The 23,426-nt window shown below is 39.7% G+C and overlaps 5 protein-coding genes across 7 annotated transcripts; 2 read left to right on the top strand and 3 right to left on the bottom strand.

Moving 5' to 3' along the window:
• Window positions 1-52: 52 nt before the first annotated feature.
• LOC105388340 (cilium assembly protein DZIP1) lies at window positions 53-6,128 on the top strand. The gene is made up of 9 exons (XM_011559228.3): window positions 53-336; window positions 1,580-1,647; window positions 1,864-2,031; window positions 2,168-2,932; window positions 3,002-3,268; window positions 3,362-3,888; window positions 3,967-4,117; window positions 4,700-5,676; window positions 5,753-6,128. The coding sequence occupies exons 1-9, from the start codon at window positions 222-224 to the stop codon at window positions 6,126-6,128; spliced, it is 3,414 nt and encodes a 1,137-aa protein (XP_011557530.3). The 5' UTR covers window positions 53-221.
• A 602-nt stretch (window positions 6,129-6,730) lies between these two features.
• On the bottom strand, window positions 6,731-8,809 carry LOC105388328 (60S ribosomal protein L8). Of its 2 annotated transcripts, NM_001305488.1 has the most exon segments (7): window positions 6,731-6,882; window positions 7,099-7,257; window positions 7,712-7,834; window positions 7,836-7,847; window positions 7,850-7,915; window positions 8,129-8,285; window positions 8,366-8,508. In NM_001305488.1, coding segments are annotated over 7 exon segments (771 nt in total). In that variant the 5' UTR covers window positions 8,504-8,508; the 3' UTR covers window positions 6,731-6,766.
• Window positions 8,810-10,179: 1,370 nt separating this feature from the next.
• LOC105388329 (macro domain-containing protein CT2219) lies at window positions 10,180-11,932 on the bottom strand. Its single transcript, XM_011559217.3, has 4 exons — window positions 11,402-11,932; window positions 11,094-11,186; window positions 10,888-10,963; window positions 10,180-10,799 (listed from the first exon to the last, which is right to left on the bottom strand). Exons 1-4 carry the CDS (start codon window positions 11,816-11,818, stop codon window positions 10,471-10,473), a joined length of 915 nt encoding a protein of 304 aa, XP_011557519.3. The 5' UTR covers window positions 11,819-11,932; the 3' UTR covers window positions 10,180-10,470.
• A 1,314-nt stretch (window positions 11,933-13,246) lies between these two features.
• LOC105388330 (cryptochrome-1) lies at window positions 13,247-21,831 on the top strand. 2 transcript variants are annotated; one of them, XM_048625826.1, is made up of 10 exons: window positions 13,247-13,588; window positions 15,074-15,354; window positions 15,612-15,863; window positions 16,276-16,460; window positions 18,485-18,656; window positions 19,024-19,249; window positions 19,551-19,691; window positions 20,101-20,252; window positions 20,619-20,821; window positions 21,104-21,831. In XM_048625826.1, the coding sequence occupies exons 2-10, from the start codon at window positions 15,107-15,109 to the stop codon at window positions 21,709-21,711; spliced, it is 2,187 nt and encodes a 728-aa protein (XP_048481783.1). In that variant the 5' UTR covers window positions 13,247-13,588; window positions 15,074-15,106; the 3' UTR covers window positions 21,712-21,831. The 2 variants fall into 2 exon arrangements, with proteins under 2 accessions (XP_048481783.1, XP_011557520.3); XM_011559218.3 differs by having other exon boundaries at window positions 13,247-13,594.
• A 521-nt stretch (window positions 21,832-22,352) lies between these two features.
• LOC105388331 (U7 snRNA-associated Sm-like protein LSm10) lies at window positions 22,353-23,373 on the bottom strand. Its single transcript, XM_011559219.3, has 3 exons — window positions 23,081-23,373; window positions 22,809-22,926; window positions 22,353-22,646 (listed from the first exon to the last, which is right to left on the bottom strand). The coding sequence occupies exons 1-3, from the start codon at window positions 23,224-23,226 to the stop codon at window positions 22,497-22,499; spliced, it is 414 nt and encodes a 137-aa protein (XP_011557521.3). The 5' UTR covers window positions 23,227-23,373; the 3' UTR covers window positions 22,353-22,496.
• Between the last annotated feature and the right edge of the window lie 53 nt (window positions 23,374-23,426).

Below are 23,426 nucleotides of genomic sequence, written 5' to 3'. Positions count from 1 at the left end.
TATGCAAACTTTTTTCTCCCCACATTTAACGTTGCGTTGCTAAGCAACCAGAGTGTAAACAAACAGTATTATTTTGCCCGCCTATCGGGAAGTTTACCTTAGAAATTAAAATAATGAAATGTTCAATAAAATGAATGGAAGCTAAAACTAACTGTGAGAAAAGCACGTGTTATATGTGATAGAAATTAGTTAAAAGTGTAGTTATTGCGTGAATCCGCAGAATGGCGACTAAAACTTCACACGATCTTCACCACAATTTTGCCAAACTCGCGGAAGAAACTGGATTCGTGTTTAATGCACACAGGCCCCGAGTGCATTTAGACTGGAATAAAATAAGTATGAAAACAAACTAGGTAGATATATACTAGAGATGCCACGAATATTCGGCAACTATTCGGTATTCGGCCTATTCGGCCAGTTTTTTCAGTATTCGGTATTCGGCCGAATAGTGCGTACTATTCGGGCCGAATACCGAATAGTAAATAATGAAAAAAATTACTTGTTATTTTAATCAAAATTGTGTATTTATTTCCAAATCACAACATTTTAGTACTTAAAATTAATCAGTAGTAAGTTGTGCTGGATAAAAACGAGCATTTCAGCATTTTTTGGTAGCCCACGACTGCCCTTTTGATTGTAACCATCCTCAAAAAATATCCTCTCACTATAAACGCTACTTCCGTAGCGTCCGTAGTCGAGCGGTTCTCAGTGATCGTAACTGATTGCTGAGGTTAAGCAACAACTGACACGGTCAGCCATTGGATGGGTGACCAATTTCAAGTGGTGCTTTTCTGGACGCTTCCGTGCTTCGGACGGCACGTTAAGCCGTGGGTCCCGGTTGCAGCTTCAGCAGCAGTCGTTAAGCTTAGACAGAGGCCTTCGGGCGGCTTGAAAACATCTGACAGTTGGGTTGCCCACTTACCCGACAACTCTCTCAGCACAAGCTTGCTTGTGTTGGGGTCCACCAACCCGCACTTGGCCAGCGTGGTGGACTAGGCCTAAAACCCTTCCTTCATTGGAAGGAAACCCGTGCCCCAGCAGTGGGGACGTGATGGGTCGTGATAATAAACGCTACTTCCAGGTGAAGAAAGATAAGTTTTTGCAAATTTCAAAAGGTTCGGGTATTGTTTTTTGTTTGCTGACCACTACTTGTAAGCATCGGCCATCCGATCTAGGCGAACTATTATCAAATAAAAATTCAACTCGTTTGCCACAGCATTCTGCCTCCTAATAATTAGCATTTCTCATATAATCTGTAGCGACTTCTTCAAAGCAGTTCCAGGAACAAAAAAAACAGGTTGTAGCGCCGAATATTCGGCGGCCGAATATTCGGCGCTTCGGCCGGCAGCGTCGCCGAATATTCGGTATTCGGTATTCGGCCAATTCACTATTCGTGGCAACACTAATATATACATTGATAAAATAACATTACGATTCAAACTATTCGACCAGTGCTAATGATAAACAGTACCTATCACTAAGGACAAAGAAGCATTAATGTTATAGTTATTAGTGAGTAGTCTACTCACCTCACTAATAACTATATACATATAATTATAATAATGATATTGTATTACAGGAAGCATCGATGTGGAAAGTTTAGTAAAAGATCGCAAGTTCTTTGTTATTGAGCAAAACTTGAATGACGTAAGTAAAGCCTTTTCCAATATTATTCCACTTGGTTCCTTAAAATTCACGTTATCCATAAAAATTATAATTCACTAGCTGGCCCGGCAAACTTCATACCGCCTTATCCTACCCTACCCTCCTAGCCTTCCCCACCCTTTAAAACTAGTTGATAAAACGATCGTAATAGACATTGCTAACTATAAGCAATAAGGGACTTTTACTGTTTCATCATAGATCGTGGACTGCGTGTTGGAGTCGGAGTTCGACGTGCGCATCCTGGAGCCGGGCGTGGTGAAGCTGTTCCGCCTGGCGCAGCTGGCGCTGGAGTACCAGCAGTTCTGCCGCCGCTACCTCGACCGCAGCGTCGCCGTGCTGCGCGACCAACTCACCAGCGTTATGCAGGTGAGGCGGCAATTCTAGACCACCCGTCTTTAAAGTTACCAATTAACCAACACTCGAAACGCGAGTGGTTCAGAATCGGCTACCTTGATAGAAAAACTGCAATTTTCAAAACATAACTGACAAATATTTTTTGTAGGATCTGGAAGCCGCCAAAAAAGATATAAGAGAGAGAGATGAAGAAATAAGGAAGCTGAAAAGAAAGTCAAAACATAACTTCAAGCCTCCACAGGTCTTCTATGGTCACGATAATATCGCGAATATGATACTTAAAACACTGTCTCACAACGGTGAAATGTATCCGGCTACGTCGTTGTTAGATTCATCACATCAATACAATAAGTGCAATTTTTGTGATAAGGTATTCTTAAATCAATTATATCTTAAAAGTCATATGAACCGCAGGCATCCAAATATGATGGAACATCCTGAAAAAGATACAGATGTAAAAGACCAATATAGCTGCAATAATAATGATCACACGAAATTGAATGAAGAAATAATGGAATTGAGGTCGAAATTACAAGAAATGCAAACGACTATTACAAATTTAAATAATACCCATCCAACCACCCCAGACTTTAATAATATAACGAGTAATGTAGATAACACCAATCTTGTCTCTGAAGATATTAAAGGTAATGGAGATGCAGAAAATACAACAGCCCCAGATAACACTGTGCTATTAGAGAAAATTGAAGAGTGGAAGAAAGAAGAACGCGATAAATACAGTAAAGAAATGGATTTGTTTCGGAGTCAAATATTCGAAACCATAAATACAATGAATCAGCAGAAAACTGAAAACACTATTGACCATGAAAAAGTATTGATACAACAACTAAACAGCACAATACAGGAACAAGGACATCAAATTCATTTACTGAAAGAGGAGATATCAAGTAAGGTAAGTCGGTGATAAAATACTAATTAAACAGGACTAGAATATGTCACCGTAATACATTGAATGTTTTAGATTTTGGAAGCAGAAAGAGACAAAATGAACAAAAGTAACGAATTTGAGGCGCAGATTCTGCAATGGATGCAAAAAGTGGAAACTCAGACAAAGCAGTACCAACAGATGGTGGATACTTTGAACCAGGTGACGAAGGAAGCGCAGGAGGCCCGCGCCCAGGCCGAGGCAGAGCGAGGGAGGGCCGCCCGTCTGCAGGCCATGCTCGAGGAACGACAGAAAAAACCAGAGACACAGGCACAGAACCATAGGGTGGAAAAACATGACGATGTAAGTATTAAGTATCCGTATAAAATGCCCCAACCCTTACTATTTTTAAACATTAATTTAATATACTTAGTCCTTGTATGTTTATAATTTTAGAGCAAGACCACAGATGATCAACATAAAAGCAGATCCAAGTCGAATAAGAGGTCCAGTTGGATGTCTGAAAGTAAGAGTCTTGAAGAACTCCACCAAAAAGCTCAAGCTCTTCTAAACATGAAGTCTAGTTCATCTGACGATATCAGTGATAGTAACTATAGCTCATCTCCAAAAAAAGTAATAACAAAAAAGCCAATAAATGATGTTAGACAAAAGGAAATTAGAGTGAAGTATGATCATAGTGCGGATGAGGAAGATATTTCACAAGAAGAAAATATACGACAGGCTGATTTCAAACCAGCGAAACCGCTAAAATTAGATCCAAAAGTTAAGAAACAGTCAAAAATTAGGGTGAAGTATGATCATAGTGAGGATGAGGAAGCACAGGAAGAAAATATACGAGAGGCTGATTTCAAACCAGCGAAACCGTTAAAATTTGATGCTAAAGTTAAGAAACAGCCAAAAATCTTGAAAGACAAAGTTGATACAATCATTAGTAAGAAGAATGGCCTAACCGTGCATCATAGGTTAGTGTTTATTTCGGCCTAAGCTAAAATTATAATAGTTTTTGGATTTTAACTTTTATGAACTTTACTAATTTTCAGCCCTATCCGAGTAATCCGTGCGAAATTGAATGAAGAGTTAAATCAACGTTTAGCCTTAGCTGGAGTAGACCCATTGAAGGGAGGGGTAAGCAACAAAGAGTTTAATAAACTGCAAAAGAAGCTAATGCAAGAGCAGAGACTTAAAATAAAGGTATAAATAATAATAATAATAGTAGAGAAGGTTCGTTGGCTGTAGAGTTAGGAAGACTAACCCCCTTATTCATAGAGAAGTTACAGAACGTTTTAAGTAATAAACTGTTTTGTCCCTCTCCGACAAAGAACAATTTGTTCTTTGAAAGAGAGGGACAAAACAGTTTATTAGTTAAAACGTATTGTAACTTTTCTATGAATAAGGGGGTAGAAGTAAGAAGCAATCCTACCTAACTAATATTCTAAGCGAAAGTAACTGTGTCTGTCTGTCTGTTACTCTTTCACGCCAAAACTACTGAACGGATTTGAATGAAATTTGGTATACATATGGTCTAGACCCTGAGAAAGAACATAGGCTACTTTTTATTCTGGAATTCCCACGGGAAAACTTTTTAAGGCGAAGCGAAGCTCGCGGGAACAGCTAGTACAAAATAAACGAATTATTGCTGCATTCTTCCTACCCCAATAATCAACCCTACTGTAGTGATTAGGTACTTATTTAGTAATCTATGTGACCAGTTCAACATTCAATCATAATAATAGGTAGGTATATAAGAGAAGCTAATATTATATTTTTCCGCAGAATAATCCTGCCTACGAAAAAACTCGAAATTCTATATTGGCCTATTTAGACACCCGAGCTGCTGCTGAGAACGAAGAACATAAATCGAAATATTTGACACCAACCAAATCACCGAAGACTTTCAGTTTGTCCTCAGTGATGACGAATGTAAAAAAGAAAGCACTTTCTCTAGTGAAACATTCTGATGTAAGCAGAGAAAATCGTTTGTCTATGAGTGAGGTAACGAAGAGAGCAATAGCTATTTTAAAAACACCGCCAGATTCAGCTCAAACAAGCCCAGTAAATAAAAGGCGTAGTCCCGAAAAGGTGATAGAACGAAATCCTAAGACATCTCATTTTGACCGGAAGGTCTTGGCAACAAAGGCATCCGCTAATAAACCAGAAAGAAGTGATAAACTTAACACAACAATGAGACAAGTAGTAGAAGTTAGTATTTCTGAAGAATCAGAAGACGATTCAGACACTAGTGAGAGTGATCATAAGTATTATGATTCCACATTCCTCACAAAAGGATCAAAATCTATCGATAATTTAATTAAGTCACCAGCTCGAAGACCAGCTACTGCTTCCGGGGATTATAATGAGAAACTAACAACTGTGAAAGAAAGCTCAGTTGATTTAAGTCGAACACAGTCAGATCCCAACATACTGGAAGTGAAAGACGATAAAATCTATAGTAACAAATTATTGTCACCATATAAAAGCGATATAGCGACAAAAGCAGTCGAGTCCCCTTTGAAAAATCAAAGTATTCTCGATGCACCGAAAAGTCCCAAACAAGCAAAAGGTGTGCTAAAGAATGCCCCGTCTACATCTTCTTTGAATAAAAAGAAGGTGTTATTTGACATGGATGCTATTCAAACTAAGTCAATAAGCGCCTCACCATCTCAAAGTACAGAGAAAAGCGATACCAATGAGAATGAAAAGTATGAGTTAGGTCTCATCAATCTTGATGACGAGGAATGGGATATATCCAGGTAACAATCTATACTACCTAACTAAATGTAATACGAATTAAATATAATCAAAATACTACATAATCTTTTTTTACAGCATTGATAACGAACCGCTAAAAAAACTGCACGAAGAGACGAAGATAAACGTTATATCCCGAGCGACTCCGTCGCCTAAGATAGCGGAGTTGAAGCAAACGATCGAGTCGCAGTTGGCGAGACGGAACGAGACGCCGTCGACCATGCTCGTGGGGGGCGTGGACGTGCTCCGCGGGCCTCGGGGCAAGCCCGCCAGCCTCGGGGGCAGCAACACCAGTCTCGGAAGCTCCGTCTTCGACATCACTGATGAAGCCGTCATACAGGTCAAAACTACGACGAAGACAAAGCAAGACCACAAGGACGATAGCGACCTCGACATCTCAGAGTTCAGCATTGACGACGGCATCGTAAATAATAAAAAAAGAGATTCTTTTTAAAATGTAACTTGAGTCAGTATATTTAGGTAGGTACTAATAATAGATTTTCAAATAAAAATAAGTTTAAATTCTTGATTCACTATATCTTTCAAAAGCTTTCACGCATGATTTACTTCCATGAACTTACCAGAACAAAGAAAGAGTACAGAGAAACCATAAATTGACAAAATACTCACATCGGCGATGCAGGGTTTCACACACCTATCACCCAAGCAGCGCCACTACTCCTTAGCCTTCGTCATCCACCATCAGGGGTCTAGTACAAGTTTTTGTTCGTGCCACTTTGTATGTACGAAAGAAAAAATGCCTGCGGTACTATAACTCTGCAACAGTGACAAGAGCCAACACTAATAAAAGTATGGCATAGGAACAAGAAATTCTTTGCAATTACTGATATGAGTTCTTCATTAATTTAGTAGAGATCATATTTTACTTGTTGCAAATTTAGCACTGTCTGACTCAATGTAAATAGTAAGAAAGTTCACAAAAAAAAGTATGAAAGTTAGTTTTCTTGGAGAAATGGCTGATGAAGCAGCAACTTTCATCGTTTTCCGAACCTTTCATAAACCTAACCTATTGCAGGTTCATAAATCAAAAATAGATTGGTTTTCTGTAGTTTATTAGGCAAAACATTACATTTACGCCTCCTTCTTCGTGTCTGTCTTTCCTCCGCGGATTCGTCCGGTCCTGCGCGCGGCGATCAGACCGACCTTGCGACCGGCCGAGGTTCCTCGCTTCACGGTGGAGGCCTTACCTGGAAACAAACACATTTAATTTTAATGACAGTGCTAAGTAAACAATCAATTCTACATGGTGAACTCATTCAATTATATGATTTATTGAGCTTCAATTGGATTATCATTTGCTGTATTATCTCAAACCCACTGATGATAAAGTAATTCTGTAGCACCAAAGAAAACTAGCAATGATTAGGAAGTTGTGTACAAGAAAAGTAAAATCAATAACTTACCGATGTGCTGGTGGTTACCACCTCCGTGAGGATGCTCCACAGGGTTCATGGCAACTCCTCGCACGTATGGCCAGCAGTTACGCTTGACCTTGTATTTGTGGTAGGCACGACCGGCCTTCAGGATGGGCTTGTCAATACGACCACCACCGGCGACGATACCTGAAATTGAATGCAACAGCTTTAAAATTGAGTTGCTTCTAATCTTGATCAATATGGATAGTTTCTGGGTGTCATCAGAAAGAGCCTCTGTGTAATCATAAACACATTCAGAGTAGGTAAGTGAAAGTCATCATGACAAAAATATTTTTTTAACCCACTTATTACGGGAAAAATAAAAAATCCGAAAAATGCCAATGAAATAAAAATTTATGTATCATTTTTTGACATGTGTGTGTCTTTAAAGGAACAGTAGGCACAAGTGGGTGCAGTGCTGGCAATCAAAATTAAAATTGCAGAAGTTGACTTGGGCAATGGTGTCAGAAGCATGCTTTTGATAGTTGCCAAATTCTGAAGACAAATTCTGCAATATTAATTGCTAATTTCAACTCCACTTTATATTTTGCTTCTAGGTCTGGGAATTACTTTAGTATTTCAATAAGTATCAGTTACTTACCAACCATGCCTCTGTTGCTGGAGGGCAGGACTTTCTTGGCGCCAGACGGCAGCTTGACACGGGTGCGCTTGGCATCGGGGTTGTGTCCAATAACTGTGGCGAAGTTGCCGGAAGCACGGGCTAGGCGGCCTCGGTCTCCCATCTTTTCTTCCAGGTTGCAGACAATGGTACCCTCAGGCATAGCACCCACGGGCATGACATTTCCTGTAAATTAATAACAACTTCAGTGACTGCGCCACTACCTATTTTGTGACCTAAAGAATGTTTTATTATCATCATCAGAAAGAGCCTCTGTGTAATCATAAACATTCAGAGTAGGTAAGTGAAAGTCATCATGTCAAAATTTCTAAAAATATAAACAAGAATTAACATTTAAATATATTTTTAAAGGAAATAAGGCAAGAATATTCTACATACCGACTTCAAGGGTGGCTTTCTTTCCACAGTAGACGAACTGTCCTGTGTAGAGACCTTCGGGGGCAATGAACAACTCCTTGCGTGTCTTGAACTTGTAGGGGTCTCTGAAGTGGACGACGGCCAGGGGAGCGCCGCGACCGGGGTCGTGGATGATGTCCTACAAAGAAATGCTGTATCAGTTTCACTAGCTAACCCATAAACTCAACATGTCAACAAATGTTTGAGGTTATAACTTACCTTAACTACACCCTTGATGTATCCATGACGCTCAGCGTAATCCAAGGAACGGAGTTTAGGGGCTCCTTTCCTCTTTTTAGTGTGTGAAACGAAAACCGAACCGGCTCCCTTACGTTGCGCACGGATCACACGACCCATGATTACTGGAACATAAACAACCGACAAACATAAAAATATGAATACTTTTGTGATCCATCATGATGGTTAAACTGTTTTCTAACTAAAACAACTTAAAATATTGCACACAAACAAGGATAATTCAGGATTTAATTCACAAATAAAATTTTCACGTACATATCACAGGATGACAGTTTCGAAAGAACTTTTTTTACAATGTTTTTTTTATAGAGATGTACCTCATGAACACAGATTAGTCTATCCTTACTATCCTATTCAATGTCCAAAATGCCACTGTCGGCAGGTCGGATCTCAGAAAACGGACTTAAATTTGTGTACGCCATCTAGTGTCGAGTAGCAAGAATTTTTATTTATTTATTTATTTATTTACTAATATTGTACAACTTTACAGAAGACTAATTCGTTATACAAATTAAACTAACACTAATAAAATAAGAACATAAAACATAAATCATAAACTCTCAAAAAGTAAGCAAAACATAAAACATAACTAAGTACTTATCCATTTCTAATTGTAACAAATAATGCCTAATGTGACTGTGGTGAATTCACCCAAACCACAACTGTACAAATCTACTATTTCACTTACTATATTAAGCACCCTCAAGGCTCTGGTCATAGGTGCCTGCGCTAAAAGGTTGGTCCTGGCCTGCGGTATGCTGAACTGCCGGCCCGCGCGGCGCCGCAGCCCCCGCGCGCCCTCACTCGGCACCACCAGGCTTATGTTTTCTAGAATGGCAGGGTTTATCAGCCAGCCCCTCAGTATTTTAAAAAGGGTAACTGCTAAGGTTAGGTCTCTCCTAGCCGCTAGAGTTGTGTACCCTACCATCCCAGTAACAAATAAGCTCGGATATAATAAAGGATATCCGGGATACACTCCATATAATTTAAAATACAAAAAGCGAAGAAATTTGTTTTGTATTTTCTCCAGCATCAAACTATATTTAGTTTCATGCGGAGCCCATATGATTGCGTTACATTCTAATTTACTCCGTACTAACGCGTTGTACAATGCCTTCACAGCACTTATTTCTGTGAAACCATGGCACCTACGGAGTACAAAACCTAAAATTTTGAAAGCACTCTTGCATGTGTCCACAATGTGATCACGAAATGACAAGTCCGATGAGATCCGCACTCCCAGATCCCGCACCGAAGTGACCTGCTGCAGCGCGGCGCCGCCGGCCAGCGTGTACTGGCGCTGCCGCGGGACCCGCGCTCGGCTGAAGGAAATCTGCATGCACTTCGATGAGTTGAACTGGAGCTTGTTGTCGTGGCTCCACTGGACCACCCTATCTATGTCCTCCTGTAGCCGGTCACAATCACCCTCGTCCCCGATTCGTAACAACAGTTTGAGATCGTCCGCAAACAACAGGCATGTGGCGTCCCGTACGATGTTTGGAAGGTCGTTAATCATGATGAGAAACTCCAGCGGGCCCAGGTTGCTACCCTGACTTACTCCTGAGTACGTGCAATATGGTTCCGAGTAACTGCTGCCAAATTGCACGTACTGTTTCCGATTGTCAAGGTAGCTACTGAAGAGAAGCTTTTACTAATACATTCAGTTGTTAAATGATAAAACAGATGTCACTACTTGTTCTTTCATTTTTAAATATTGTACCTACTATGATGTTTGGTTTTTCCTGATTTATTATAAACATAGCAATAAAATTACGAAGGTTTGTAATGGATTTTATGATTATATTATCCGTTTATCATAAATGATTATTATCATTAAAATCAGCCAATAAACATTCACATGGTGGACCTATTTTATTTCTTCTACCAAATACCTACTTATACATCATTGCTAAAAATTGTACAAGAAGTAATAAAAAAATCATAATATGAAACAAAAAATTAGAAATAGTTTTATTGAGATGATTTACATTTTATTTTAACACTATAGGTAATAACATTAACAAAAATCCAGTTAGTATACATGTCACAAGGGCCAATTTGTACAATCACTCAGTAACTGAAGGGCCATCTACATAATTCCATTTGTGCAGTGGAAAGTACATTTGCATCAAAGTCTCGTAAATTTCTACATCAACAGGCATAAATGTGCAGAAAATAACTCGTTCCACAAAACTATTTGTTTCTAGATACTTCCTGACAGTGCGGAGAGCAATATGTGCAGCAAGACGGTTCGGAAAGCCATATATGCCAGTTGAAATACAAGGAAATGCAATGGTCTTCAGTTTATATTCTTGCATGATAGAAAGGCTTTTTTCATAGCATGATTGGAGGGCAGATGCTGATCCATCTTGTGGTCCAACCGTGTGGATAACATCTGAAATTAAATAAAGATATACATTCATTTATGTGCTTATAAGTAAAATCTTTAATTTAAATCAATTACAAAATATATCTTTCCTTACATTTAGCTGGGAGGTTATAGCCACCTGTGGCTTTAGCATCACCAGTAGCACAGTATTTCAGAGAGTTGCATTCTTCCTGAAAATTAAATTTTATTAATTTATTTGGTGCTATTTATCTGAGTTATACATTTTACTATAGCTGCATTTTGAAATATTAATGTATTCATGTAAGTCACTGTATAAAACAAGGTATGTATATAAATGACCTGCAGCAGTGGCCCAGCTGCTCTGTGTATAGCACCGTCTACACCTCCACCAGCCTTCAGACGAGAGTTAGCTGCATTCACTATAGCATCAATCTGAAACAACAAATTAATGTTATACATATACTCTTGAAAAAATATGAATAATTATACTCGCTAGTGAGTCACCTCTGACTACCCCTTCAGGGATTACAGTTGTGAGCATATTTTATCTATGTATAAATTGAGATGATTCCTATCTTTTGTTTATTCCACCTTTTACATACTTGACCTTTTACATAATATCTTACTTGAAATTAAATTATACAAACCTCTAACTTGGTGATATCTCCTTTGAATATGGAAACCTTTCCAGCTAGGTCCTCACTCTTCCCAGCATCTAGAGTAATTTTCTTAAACTCAGTCAGGTCGTCGAGGGTATGCTTTCTGTTTTCTTCAACTTTATTATCATCTGCATGCTTCGGCCAGGGGTCCACGCCGTAAACAGTAACGTGAGACTTGTACAATGAACGCTTCTCCTCGATGGGTAAGTTAAGAATTCTAGTCTTCTCAGCCACCCATTTAGTTTGAGAATCTTGAGACATTTTGATAGTAGAATACAGCCGGGTCAGTGTACGGAAGTTATTTGTTGCGCACTGTGCCAAAGTTTTGCTAATATCTCGTACAATACAGGTACCTGAAAGAGGAATAGGAATGGGGTAACTCAAAAGTCTGGAACCAAATTTCATTAGGATTTTGTTAGGTATAATAACACCTATTTGAGAGTGAATTAAAGAAAAAAAACAAAATGAAAAGCAAAACACCGACAAATACCGCAACGAACTCGATTAAACTTGACAGTTTGACAGATGACATGACAGTTGGTCACAGAATATCAAAACAGTCAGTTCTCGAGTGCTGTTTTTATTTCGGCTTGATTTCGGTCATTCCTGCTAAGCGCACTATTATTCTGAGATTTTGACATCTGAACTAGCGCTGTCTAAATCTAAACAAAATAGACGTCAAGCACTTTATTAGTTACTTTACTGAAAATAAACTTCATATCACTATCTCTGTTCCTCTCAAAACTACGACGATTTCTCTCTCACTTGCTGTGGTCACGTTGCAAGCGGCGTGGTTGTATCTTCTATAGAGCAAATAAGGTTGGCTTGAGTGTATAGTTGTCGATAGTATTATATAGGTGCCTAAACTTTTTAATTATTCTAGGGAACTTAATTATTTCATGATTTCGCACTGAACATCAAAAGTAAAAAATATTTTATAAAATTACTCACAATAATAAATAATAAATAAATAAATAAATAAACACACAAAAGTAAAATAGACACATGAGGAAAGTACATAAATTGATTTAAATTTAAGGTATGCAATGCTAAAACGTATTTTTTATTCACAGCAATTTCCAAATGGATTGTACCTATGTCTTATTTTATTATTTTCATATTTAATTAATTTTTATTTGTGCCATCAGAATCAGTTCTCTGAGCTCTATTATAAGTAGATAATTCTCTCCGAGCATGAATAGGTAGGTACTTACACATACAGGCACTCTACTAATTTGTGTCATCTTCTATACTTCTACAGAGTGTTGCAAAAAGGGTATACTAAGCCGAAACCTACATGTGCAGACTTAGATATACCATGCTGCACATGTAGGTTTCGGCTTAGTATATACATTTTGCAACACCCTGTATATGCCCTTTTCATGGGGTGAAAGTAACTGTTTTAATTTTAAATCATGTTAATCGTACCAATGAAGGCCATCTGTACCGACAACAACAATCGCACTCATGACAGTTATTATTAGTAGTCTAGTTAGTTAATATACTTTTTCAGTTATGATGATTCCAGGGTAATTTTTAAGTTTGACAGTTTTAGAGATATCCTATAATATACCTATACACTTAATAGAAAGTCATTTTGCATCAAGTTTCACAAAATCTAAGATCAAAATAAATTAAGTGAAAAATTAATATTTTATAATTTAAATTCATGTGCTCGTTCCACGAAATGAGTCGTCAATGTCGCCATGAATGTATTCTAGGGAACTTAATTATTTCATGACCATGCCCATTTTAATAAAGGTTAGGAAGTGGACTGTAAATAAATCTTATCGATATCGACAAAATGTCAAATGGAACTTCATTTCATTTAGTGCACTAGGACATCCTTATTTTAGAGTGCAGTTTTTTAGCAAAACATCTCGGTTGTTTTGGATATTTGGATTCTATCTTTATTTAGGTGTATTTGTAATAAACTAATGCGTAAAATATACATTTAAAAATAGATATTCTCACATTAGTGACTGTGAACTGCAACCTGTGGTTTGATTTGTGAATGTGGTAATCAGAAATGCTGATAAGATTTAATCAACTGTTTTCAAAAACTTTCAAAGTTTGTGTTATTGTGACGTGCAAAGCTAAATAATCGCGAAATATAACAGAAATCTGTGTAAAGTGCAGTGCTTCACATCGTAGATTGGATTGGATATCAATATATCAAGTGTAAGTTTATTTGTAATATTTGGGTAACCACCAGGTTATTTTGGGAACAAATCAGATTTTATTTCACATGCACCACATATTCAATATCATCATCAGTTATCATTCATCTATCCGTCATAATTCGCTACTGGATATTCACCACTTGGGCCCTGAGGAAGCTTGCAGTGAGGAGTGGAGACCTCTCTATTACCCTGGTTAATTGGTAATTAACTGTAATGCTGCAGTGCAATGTCTTTGCTATGGTACTGTGCAGACCTAAATATAATAAATAGCATGAGTTAATTCTGGATTATAGGACTTCAACTTCAACTTTACTTTGTGGCAATCTGTCGGTCGGTTTTGCCAACAATTTGTGCCAGTGTCAAGTTCTGGCTTAGACAAGATCATAAATTGAAATGATATTCTTTATCATTTTATGTTAAAGAATTTTCAATTTTTTTTAAATAATAATAGAATTCTTTACACACCCTTTACAACTACTTATCATCATCATGATGATTAGTATGATGTGATGACCCTTTACAACTACTTATAATACTTAATAAACAAGTTAAGCTTTAGGAGGTGGCATATTACCACAGCTATCATCTCAACATATAAATAAATTTCATATTTTCTTAGTTCTTACTGTTTATAGTTTCTTATTTTGATGGTCGAATGGTGTAGTGGTTAGTGGCGTGACTGCTATTCCGAAGATCATTTCAGGCTGGGCCAGGTATTTGTTTAAAGACAGATATTTGTACTTGGGTGTTGATATTTATATTATTTAATATGCATCTATCTATGTATTTGTGTAGATATATCAGCTGTCTGATACCCATAACACAGGCTCTGCCTAGCTTGGGGTTGGATGGCCATGTGTGAGATTTCCCCACATATTATAATTATTTTAGTGATTTGGGGTTGACACTCTCTGTTCTAGTTTTATATCAAAACAGAGATGGTAAACATTGTGAGAAAACCCGCACATTTGTAGATGTGTAAGGCTCTGGAATTATTATTTGAGAACAGATGTACAGCAATAAGCATTTTTCCCCTTTTATTTCATACCTCCCACTCCAATTTTTTTTCTATGGCCTCTATGGGCACTTCTTTATTGTTTGTAACAAGAGCATCACATACTTAGTAAATAACAATTGCCCAATGGAATCATGTAAAATGCAGGGTCCACACTGGTACTGTTTCCCCATGTCAGATTCCTTTATTGTAGCCAGGCACATCTCACACTCTGTCTGTCACACCCACATTCCAATATTATGTCCTATCAATCCCATTGACCTCCTTATTCCTCATAGTTCTTCACCCTAGTTTAGTAAAAAAATATTGATAAAGTAGGAGTATTATGTACCTATTTCTGTTATAATATCTGATGTTGGTATTAATCAGTTTATTATTATTAGTAAAATTGCCTATGTTTCCTATAGAAATCCAACCCTTAATCTAAATCCAATATGTAAATTAAACATAATCCTCCTACAGACACTTCCAAGTACCATGTCGGTGCCGTGAGCGATGTCGGCAGCCCCTGCCGTCGTGCAGGCTGGAGAACCCCCCGTGGTCCAGCCTCAGGCGCCTCCGAGCGACCCCGCCCCCCGCACCGCGCCGCCCCGCCACACCATACACTGGTTCCGCAAGGGACTGCGGCTACACGACAACCCCGCCTTCAGGGAGGGCCTGCAAGACGCCGTGACGTTTAGATGCGTGTTTATTATCGACCCCTGGTTCGCCAGCTCTTCCAATGTCGGGATTAATAAGTGGAGGTAAGGGTTTTTGTTTTGTGAGATTTGCGCTGACTCATGGCTTCTGTAACTTGAATGGATTGGAGTAGGATTTAGTCTAAAAAATAAATACCTATCTAAATCTATGTATCTTCCATTTAATTACGAAAAGAAAATGAATGTAATCATGACCCAATACGCAACAGAACAGTGCTTAGTTCTCTACCCACTACCCATCAGCTAACTAAAATCTATTTACTCCCTAAAACACCGCAACTAAATACCAACCCTACCCGCAGATTCCTCCTACAATGCCTCGAAGACCTGGACGCGAGTCTCAAGAAGATCAACTCCCGCCTGTTTGTCGTGCGCGGGCAACCGGCGGACGCGCTGCCCAAGCTGTTCAAGGAGTGGGGCACCACCGCGCTGACCTTCGAGGAGGACCCCGAGCCGTACGGCCGCGTGCGCGACCACAACATCACGGCCAAGTGCCGCGAGGTCGGCATCACCGTCATATCGAGGGTCTCGCACACCCTGTATAAGTTAGACAAGTGAGTGTTCATGCCTTCTCATTACGGGTAGGTTCGTAGTCGTAGCGATAATGTAAATATTGCATCATAGGTATTTTACAGTCTAGGCAGTGATAGTTTTAGGCTGATGGCTCTGTAACATTGTGCATTACAGCCTAGGCATTGTGCATTACAGCATGTTGATTCACGTGACATGAATGTTTACGTTGCTTGTGGTTCTTACTTGGTAAATAGATCTCGGCCACCAAAACATGTCGACCTTAGATATTTTGATTAAAATTCATTCAGTGCAGCTTATTATTTCAAAGTTCAATGATACCAAAGTAGGTACCATACCGTAGCCGTAGCTCTAGCCAAGGAAAACAAGGGAGGTTAGATAACTTCCTGAAACGAACTATAACCGGCCAGTATTAACTCACATTTCTACCCTCAGAATAATCGAGCGCAATGGTGGCAAAGCGCCGCTCACGTACCACCAGTTCCAAGCTCTCATCGCGAGCATGCCGCCGCCGCCGCCCGCCGAGCTGGCCGTGGGCCCCGCCGGCCTCCACGGTGCCACCACGCCTGTGTCTGAAGACCACGATGAGAGGTTCGGAGTGCCCACCCTCGAGGAACTCGGTGAGTTTGGAGTTGAGTACTTCTGTCTCGCCCGCTCAAGTCGCGCGGTTTTGAGAGCGAGCGAATCGGAGAGCTGTGAAAATACTTTAGGTGAATCTACTACCCGTCCAGCCTTTACACCCTGGGCGTAGCGTCAGTATTTTGTCATCTGCGTGAGCCACCTGCCTAGCTGCATGGCGTCTCTTACTACCTACCAGCAGGCCGGATGTCGTCCAATATAATGGTGTATAGTAGGAAAAGTATTCAAATTACATCACAGCGCGTTGCAGCGTAACGTAAAATCCTTTGTTGTTTATGCCATATGCGATTCCTTTGCAAGAGATTACGTCATTATACCTACCTAAGTACTTACTATAGAACACGCTGACCTCTATGTTGTAATCTAGGTTCCTAGTAGTGCATCCATAACGGTCTAGCCTCATAGCGATAGCGATGCAATAATAAAATTATCCTTCGCATTGTAGCTGTTTTCAATGTCAGGAACATTCGTTTATTATATCTACAAAGAGTGAGTGCATTGTATGCACGTGCGCATGCACCAATGGTAGTGTTACATACATTATGTAACTACTTACAATAACAGATAAGAGCTATGTGAACTTAAAGTACCTAACTACCTACGCGCATTTTCTACCGTGCTCTGTAAGGCTTCCTACTGTCTGTTGTAAAGTATCTATCGATCGGTATCCAATCCGATTAGTCTGAAAATTGTCGCCAAAGACTGCCTCGATAGTGAAATTCGTACATACAGATTTTACAACAAAAATGATGTAAGACGTTTGTGCTAATTGTAAAGTGGATTCTAAGAACAGCCGGCACATGGTCGAGAATGCGTCGCCGCGCCGCGGGTGACGTGCGCGGCGCCGGCAGCGTGGGCCGCCACGTGAGCGCGGTATAAACAACTCACGGCTAGTGTTCAACTGAGTTACACGGAAATCGAAGCGCAATGTCGGCGGAATGGGGCGGCAAATTATGTTATGAAGTTTGGAAAATAATTGGGTTTGCTGAAACTGTTTAGGTCGGGAATTCTGGAATAATATTTATGACAATAAAGATGGGCTCTTATGATAAACTGATGGGTCCAGCCAGACTCGTCCCATTCCACACTCGACCCGGCCACACTCGCCCCGAATTTCTAAAATACGTTAAGGTCTACGTACTTTTGTTGAAATGTATGAAATGTACTGTCAGCCACAAGAGTTTTTTTACTGAAATTATAGTTAGGTGTTTTATGTGCTGATTAATTCAAACAAAAGTAATAATTTGTACTTTTAATCATTTATTTATCATTTTCTATAAACATTAGTAGGTAACACATGTTTAGAATTATAAACGTAATAAGTAATAATAAATATTAACAAAATAAGTAACTATTAATAATTATGTGTGCTAAAATCACAGTTACACAAAATATCTTTACAATGAAATATGTATAAAATCCTTTTTATAAAATCCGTTTGCGGTTTATAAAATTATAATTACTTCGCAGTAGCCCTTGCTTATCAAATGCATAAATTACAATACAAGTAAGTGCGCGAAAGAGATGGATGCAGGCCATCCAAATCTTGACCATTGTTATCGATGACCCGTTTATTTCAGTCTAAAACAATGGGAAGGGTAAACTACCTCTCTCTGTTACTGAGGTCAAACTTAGGCTAGTTTAGTCAACATATTTCTTAAATTTAAGTGATAATCACTTTATATGCAATCAATTAAGAAATCCATAAACATTTTCTGTCGACTGTACTTTGTGATAAGAAAAAAAATACAAACAAAAATGAACCTTATCGAAATTATGAAATTCGGGTCGAGTGTGGCCGGGTCGAGTGTGGAATGGGACGAGTCTGGCTGGACCCAAACTGAAACTGATATGCATGATACATAAAATAGATCTTAGATTTTGGTATAAATACAATACACTTTTAAACCGACGATGTAATCAGCATGTATGTTGGCTTTATGTCGATACGAAGGTCGATGATGATGATGAAGGTAAACTACAACCATTCCTTATAACCTTCCAGGCTTCGAAGTGGAGAACCTGAAGCCCCCCGTATGGGTAGGCGGCGAGAGCGAGGCGCTGGCGCGGCTGGAGCGGCACCTTGAGAGGAAGGCGTGGGTGGCGTCGTTCGGCCGGCCCAAGATGACGCCGCAGTCGCTGCTGGCTAGCCAGACTGGGTTGTCGCCGTATTTGAGGTAACTTGCATGAGGATATATAGCTGTTTTGGGAAAGTTCCAGGGGAAAGCATACCATACAGGGGAACATAACTAGAGCCTTATTGATAACAACGATATTTTACAGCCTAATCATGGTTTACTTTGTCGAAGGTCTTTGTTCAAATCCTAGTCAAAGTATGTATTTATTTTTTAAACAGCCATATTTGACTTCGGCGAGTCGTGTCCACTTATGTGTGGAATGTGCCAGGTCCACCTGATTGTACCTACATAATTACTTTTGTATATTGTGCAATAAAGAATAAATAAATAAACAAATGTGTCCGTTTGAATTCACCAACACAAAATGTCTGAATCGCAATATTAAACCCCAAACCCCTACCTCCAGGTTCGGCTGCCTCTCCACGCGTCTATTCTACTACCAGCTCACCGAACTATACAAGCGAGTGAAGCGCGTGCGGCCGCCGCTGTCGCTGCACGGGCAGATCCTGTGGCGGGAGTTCTTCTACTGCGCCGCCACCAGGAACCCCAACTTCGACCGCATGGAGGGCAACCCCATATGTGTGCAGATCCCCTGGGAGAAGAACCAGGAGGCGCTCGCTAAGTGGGCCAATGTAAGTTACCTCCGTAAGGCCGTTATACTTCATCAATAGTTCGCTTTTGACAAGTTGATAGAGGGTGATGTGGAAAGTTTTCCTACTCTGGGGGCAGACAACTAGCCTATCGACGCTTGACAGTTGACATCACTGGAAAAAGACAATATGCGTGATAAGCTCCCATAGTTGCAAACGGCAGTCCATGCAACAGTCCCTGCTACACTATTTGGTTATTACGAGGCATGTAATATGCGTCAGTCATTCCCATTTTTTGCCCTCACAAACCCATCACACTAACAATCTATCTTCTCTCCTGTAGGGTCAGACGGGGTACCCGTGGATCGACGCGATCATGGTCCAGCTGCGCGAGGAGGGCTGGATCCACCACCTGGCGCGCCACGCCGTCGCCTGCTTCCTCACGCGCGGCGACCTCTGGATCTCCTGGGAGGACGGCATGAAGGTAGATCAAATTATAATGTTTATTTTTATTTGAGAACTGAATGGTAGTTTAAGGATGTAACCATATATAGGAGGTATAAAACGTTGGCATGTTTACACCTTTCGTAATATAGGGGGTGCAACTGCAATAAGAGGTTTGTAGTTTTCATGATTAACAGGCACAATTCAACAATACCTACAAATACATGAAAAAAAAAACTCCAAACCTCAGATTTCTGAGTTCTGCCCCTACCTAAGGTGCGAATATTCTGTGTGTTGAACCTCCGAAATGGATCGAATGATTGGTATGCGGTAGGTTTTATCGATATCCATTCACCATTAGCACTTAGCTCTAGTCTTTTCTTAAAAGATTACAAAACGACCGGGACTAGAAGATTCGTCTAGTTTATAAATCCCTTTGCATTCCCCAGGTGTTTGACGAGCTCCTGCTAGACGCTGATTGGTCGGTGAACGCGGGCATGTGGATGTGGCTGTCCTGCTCGTCGTTCTTCCAGCAGTTCTTCCACTGCTACTGCCCCGTGCGCTTCGGCAGGAAGACTGACCCGAATGGGGACTTTATCAGGTAATTTTACTGTTACGTTTGTGAATAGGTTTTTTTTAAGTACCTATTGAGGAGGAGCCTGACCATACATAATATATGATGAGCATTACTACTGTACATAACCTTAACTAAAGATATGGTAATCTCCTCAGAAAAAAAGGGACCAATTACATAGTAAAGATTTTTCTCACAAATATTGTTATCTGTTCTACAAATACTTAGCATATATATTGCACTGATTTATTGTAGATATTACATTAGCTATGGTACATAAAACCCTCTAATTGAATATCCACCGAATCCTACTTCCTACATTTCATCCAGCAAACATTAGTTTGCACAAAACTTGCTAGCGCTTAAATAATAATACTTACCACTCCCCCACAGACGCTACATCCCAGTCCTCAAGAACATCCCGACCCGCTACATCCACGAGCCGTGGGCGGCGCCGGACGAGGTGCAGCAGGCGGCGCGCTGCGTGGTGGGCCGCGACTACCCGCTGCCCATGGTGGACCACGGCAAGGCGTCCAGCATCAACATCGAGCGCATCAAGCAGGTGTACGCGCAGCTCGCCAAGTACAAGCCGCAGAGTGAGTTCATGTTGATAGTTACTGTTTGGGGTTGTCTGTGGGGTTGTTATTATTCTGAGGTACAGGAACAGGTAACCATAGTATGAAGTATAGTGTTCTCCATCGACAGGTAGGATAGGAGATAGTGGTATGGTGTAGGTCCGAGCATATGTTTTGGAGCTTCTTGAACAGAGTAGGTCCAGCAATGGACTACTGTTTGCTGATAATGACAAGCAGTGTATGAGAGATCAAACTATAGCTATGTTTTTCCTTAAATTTAACTTTGTTTTATTTAATTTCCAGGTAACTTGAACCCTCAGACGGTTCAGCGGCCGAACTCGATGCAGATGTCGCCGAGCCCCACGTCCATCATCACCAGCATCAACCAGTCCAACTTCCTGTGCAGCCAGACGCCCGAGCCCGCCACAGACAACTTCAGCGCCACAGACCAGACGGAACTCAACGACAAAAACAACCAGACCATAGACATCAACTCCACAGACAAGCAAGACAACTACGACTTGAAGAACTTGACCATCATGAACAACGACCTGCAGCAAGAGTTCAACAACACCAACGAAATGTATCTCCAAACTCAACAGTTTATTAACAAAATCATCCGGAGCGACCTCTACGATCAGCAACAACAGCCTGTCAAGCTCAACTATAATGAAGAGAAAGGGCAATTCTTCTTGCCCGCTTACAATGGAAATGATGAGTTATGTCTAAATCCGTCTAATTTTGAAACGCCGTCATACACCGATTTGCAGCCGTGCAATCAGCAGAATGGTACGGAAGAAAGTACCTCCAACAAAGAAGGCCAAGGTGGGGGCGCGGCGACTGAGAAGAAGGATTCGTATTCTAGTATTAATAAGACTAACCCTGTAGATCAAAATATAACCACTAAGTAATAGATTTAACCTTACCTTAACCACGTAAGGAATATATTTAGTTTAATAGTTTTAAATTGTATGTAATAATCTCATTCAGATTGTGTACACTTTGTTGTAATAAATGTTAATATATAAGTTTATTTGTGTTTTATGTGCAAATAATTTCTAATCAGCAATTATTTACTCTAACTTTAGGCCTTGTCTAGAAGGGCTGCATTCGCCGCGATTCTCTCACGCGTATAACGTTCAACCGTTGCGTCCACAACGTGCGTACCAACGCGCAAGCATTTGGGGTTGAATACAGTACGAAACCTGGAGTTGAAGGAAAAACGCAATGGAGTTCGTGCGTTAACTGGACGCAACAAGGCGTCCCTATAATCCCATTCCAGGGAGAAAGACATCTGACACAAATAAAAACGAATTCGAATGTAATTAGGGAGGGTTTTGACAGATTTCCCATGGAATGGGATTATAGGGACGCCGTAGACGCCAGAGTCTGCAGTAGAGCATGCGATTTATGCGCGAATTGCGAATAAAAAATGAGAATTCAAAATTGGCGCGATGTTGTACGCGATGTACTGATGTCTAATACCTCGACAATGGATTAGACAAGGTCTCTGACTGAAATTAGGTGCATGTCAAAATTATTACTAGAATAGTGAAGGCTCAACTCATATATTAATTACTGGTATGTGTGTACAAAATAAGCAAAACATACAAAGTATAAATACATTAGGCTTATTTTTTAAAAAAATTACTAGTAGAGTAGGTAACCTACAGCTAAAATATCTACATAGTGCATTCTATTTAGCATTTCCAGACTTAATTAGAGCTACAGTAGCCATATGTTGCTGAAGTGCTTTTTTGGCTTTTCTTGATTTCTCTGGGGGTTTGCTTGGGACTGCTGGTTTCTTCTTGGTAAGCTCATTTTTTATTGTTGACAAAATTGTTGTCTGGAAAGAAATTACAATATGTGTGTTATGATAGCATACAAATGTGGAATTTAGCGTTTGTTTACATATTAATAAATAGTACTAGAGCGACAGTAATAAAAATTGTAACTCATAAACAAATAGTTCATGGCTCCACTTTAGTGTAAATAAAAAAAAACTTACTTCCTCAGGAACATGTACATATCTAATGTTCCGTCCATGTATGAATATGTGTTCAAACTGAAACTCATTGCCTTGCGGATCACAATAGACGGCATTTTCAAAAGATATATTCATAAACCTAAAATAAAAGAACTGTTAGTATCATACCTTTATAATCCTGCTATTCCAAATCCTTGTGTTATGATCACTAATAACTTTAAGCTAGATGATTGTAAGTATAAAAATAATATGTTTAATATTATCTAATCTGGAAATTTATGCAATGGACATACCCATCAACAGCATTCACAAGACCGCACACATAAGAGTCATTGCGCAGATCCACACAGATGTTTTTCCCCTGCATTGCTTTAACCAAGCACAAAAGCGTATTATGGTAAAAGAATTTCTCTTTTGAATTGCCCACAAATTTGTCCATATTTACGCTTCAGTTGGCTTTACAATAATGAGTCTTTCATCTGGTTTAGACTTCAGTTCTAGTTCAGCTTTTGTGATTTTCCATTCATTGTCAATTCTTTCAGCCCAGAAGTAGTAGCTGCCTCTCTCCTTACTTCCAGAAACTGGTACACAGAACCTGGCGTATTTACTGTCTGAAAAGTTCTTTTCACTGTCTGTTAG

Source organism: Plutella xylostella, chromosome 15, assembly GCF_932276165.1.
Source record: "Plutella xylostella chromosome 15, ilPluXylo3.1, whole genome shotgun sequence".
Taxonomy (NCBI): Eukaryota; Metazoa; Arthropoda; class Insecta; order Lepidoptera; family Plutellidae; genus Plutella; species Plutella xylostella.
Note: the sequence above shows the minus strand (reverse complement) of the source record. Positions and strands in the feature narration are given on the sequence as shown.

Excerpts from the sequence above, each read along its gene's own strand:
- LOC105388340 (XM_011559228.3), top strand. The coding sequence starts at position 222 with ATGGCGACTAAAACTTCACACGATCTTCACCACAATTTTGCCAAACTC. Across the intron at positions 3,269-3,361 it reads GGGTGGAAAAACATGACGAT|AGCAAGACCACAGATGATCA; the intron begins GTAAGTATTAAG and ends TTATAATTTTAG. Across the intron at positions 5,677-5,752 it reads GAGGAATGGGATATATCCAG|CATTGATAACGAACCGCTAA; the intron begins GTAACAATCTAT and ends CTTTTTTTACAG.
- LOC105388331 (XM_011559219.3), bottom strand. The coding sequence starts at position 23,226 with ATGGACAAATTTGTGGGCAATTCAAAAGAGAAATTCTTTTACCATAAT. Across the intron at positions 22,927-23,080 it reads CTTGTGAATGCTGTTGATGG|GTTTATGAATATATCTTTTG; the intron begins GTATGTCCATTG and ends CTTTTATTTTAG. Across the intron at positions 22,647-22,808 it reads ATGTACATGTTCCTGAGGAA|ACAACAATTTTGTCAACAAT; the intron begins GTAAGTTTTTTT and ends ATTTCTTTCCAG.
- LOC105388328 (XM_011559216.3), bottom strand. The coding sequence starts at position 8,503 with ATGGGTCGTGTGATCCGTGCGCAACGTAAGGGAGCCGGTTCGGTTTTC. Across the intron at positions 8,286-8,365 it reads ACATCAAGGGTGTAGTTAAG|GACATCATCCACGACCCCGG; the intron begins GTAAGTTATAAC and ends ATTTCTTTGTAG. Across the intron at positions 6,883-7,098 it reads TGGTAACCACCAGCACATCG|GTAAGGCCTCCACCGTGAAG; the intron begins GTAAGTTATTGA and ends GTTTGTTTCCAG.
- LOC105388329 (XM_011559217.3), bottom strand. The coding sequence starts at position 11,818 with ATGAAATTTGGTTCCAGACTTTTGAGTTACCCCATTCCTATTCCTCTT. Across the intron at positions 11,187-11,401 it reads GAGATATCACCAAGTTAGAG|ATTGATGCTATAGTGAATGC; the intron begins GTTTGTATAATT and ends TTGTTGTTTCAG. Across the intron at positions 10,800-10,887 it reads CTATAACCTCCCAGCTAAAT|ATGTTATCCACACGGTTGGA; the intron begins GTAAGGAAAGAT and ends ATTTAATTTCAG.
- LOC105388330 (XM_048625826.1), top strand. The coding sequence starts at position 15,107 with ATGTCGGCAGCCCCTGCCGTCGTGCAGGCTGGAGAACCCCCCGTGGTC. Across the intron at positions 15,355-15,611 it reads GTCGGGATTAATAAGTGGAG|ATTCCTCCTACAATGCCTCG; the intron begins GTAAGGGTTTTT and ends CCCTACCCGCAG. Across the intron at positions 20,822-21,103 it reads CGCCAAGTACAAGCCGCAGA|GTAACTTGAACCCTCAGACG; the intron begins GTGAGTTCATGT and ends TTTAATTTCCAG.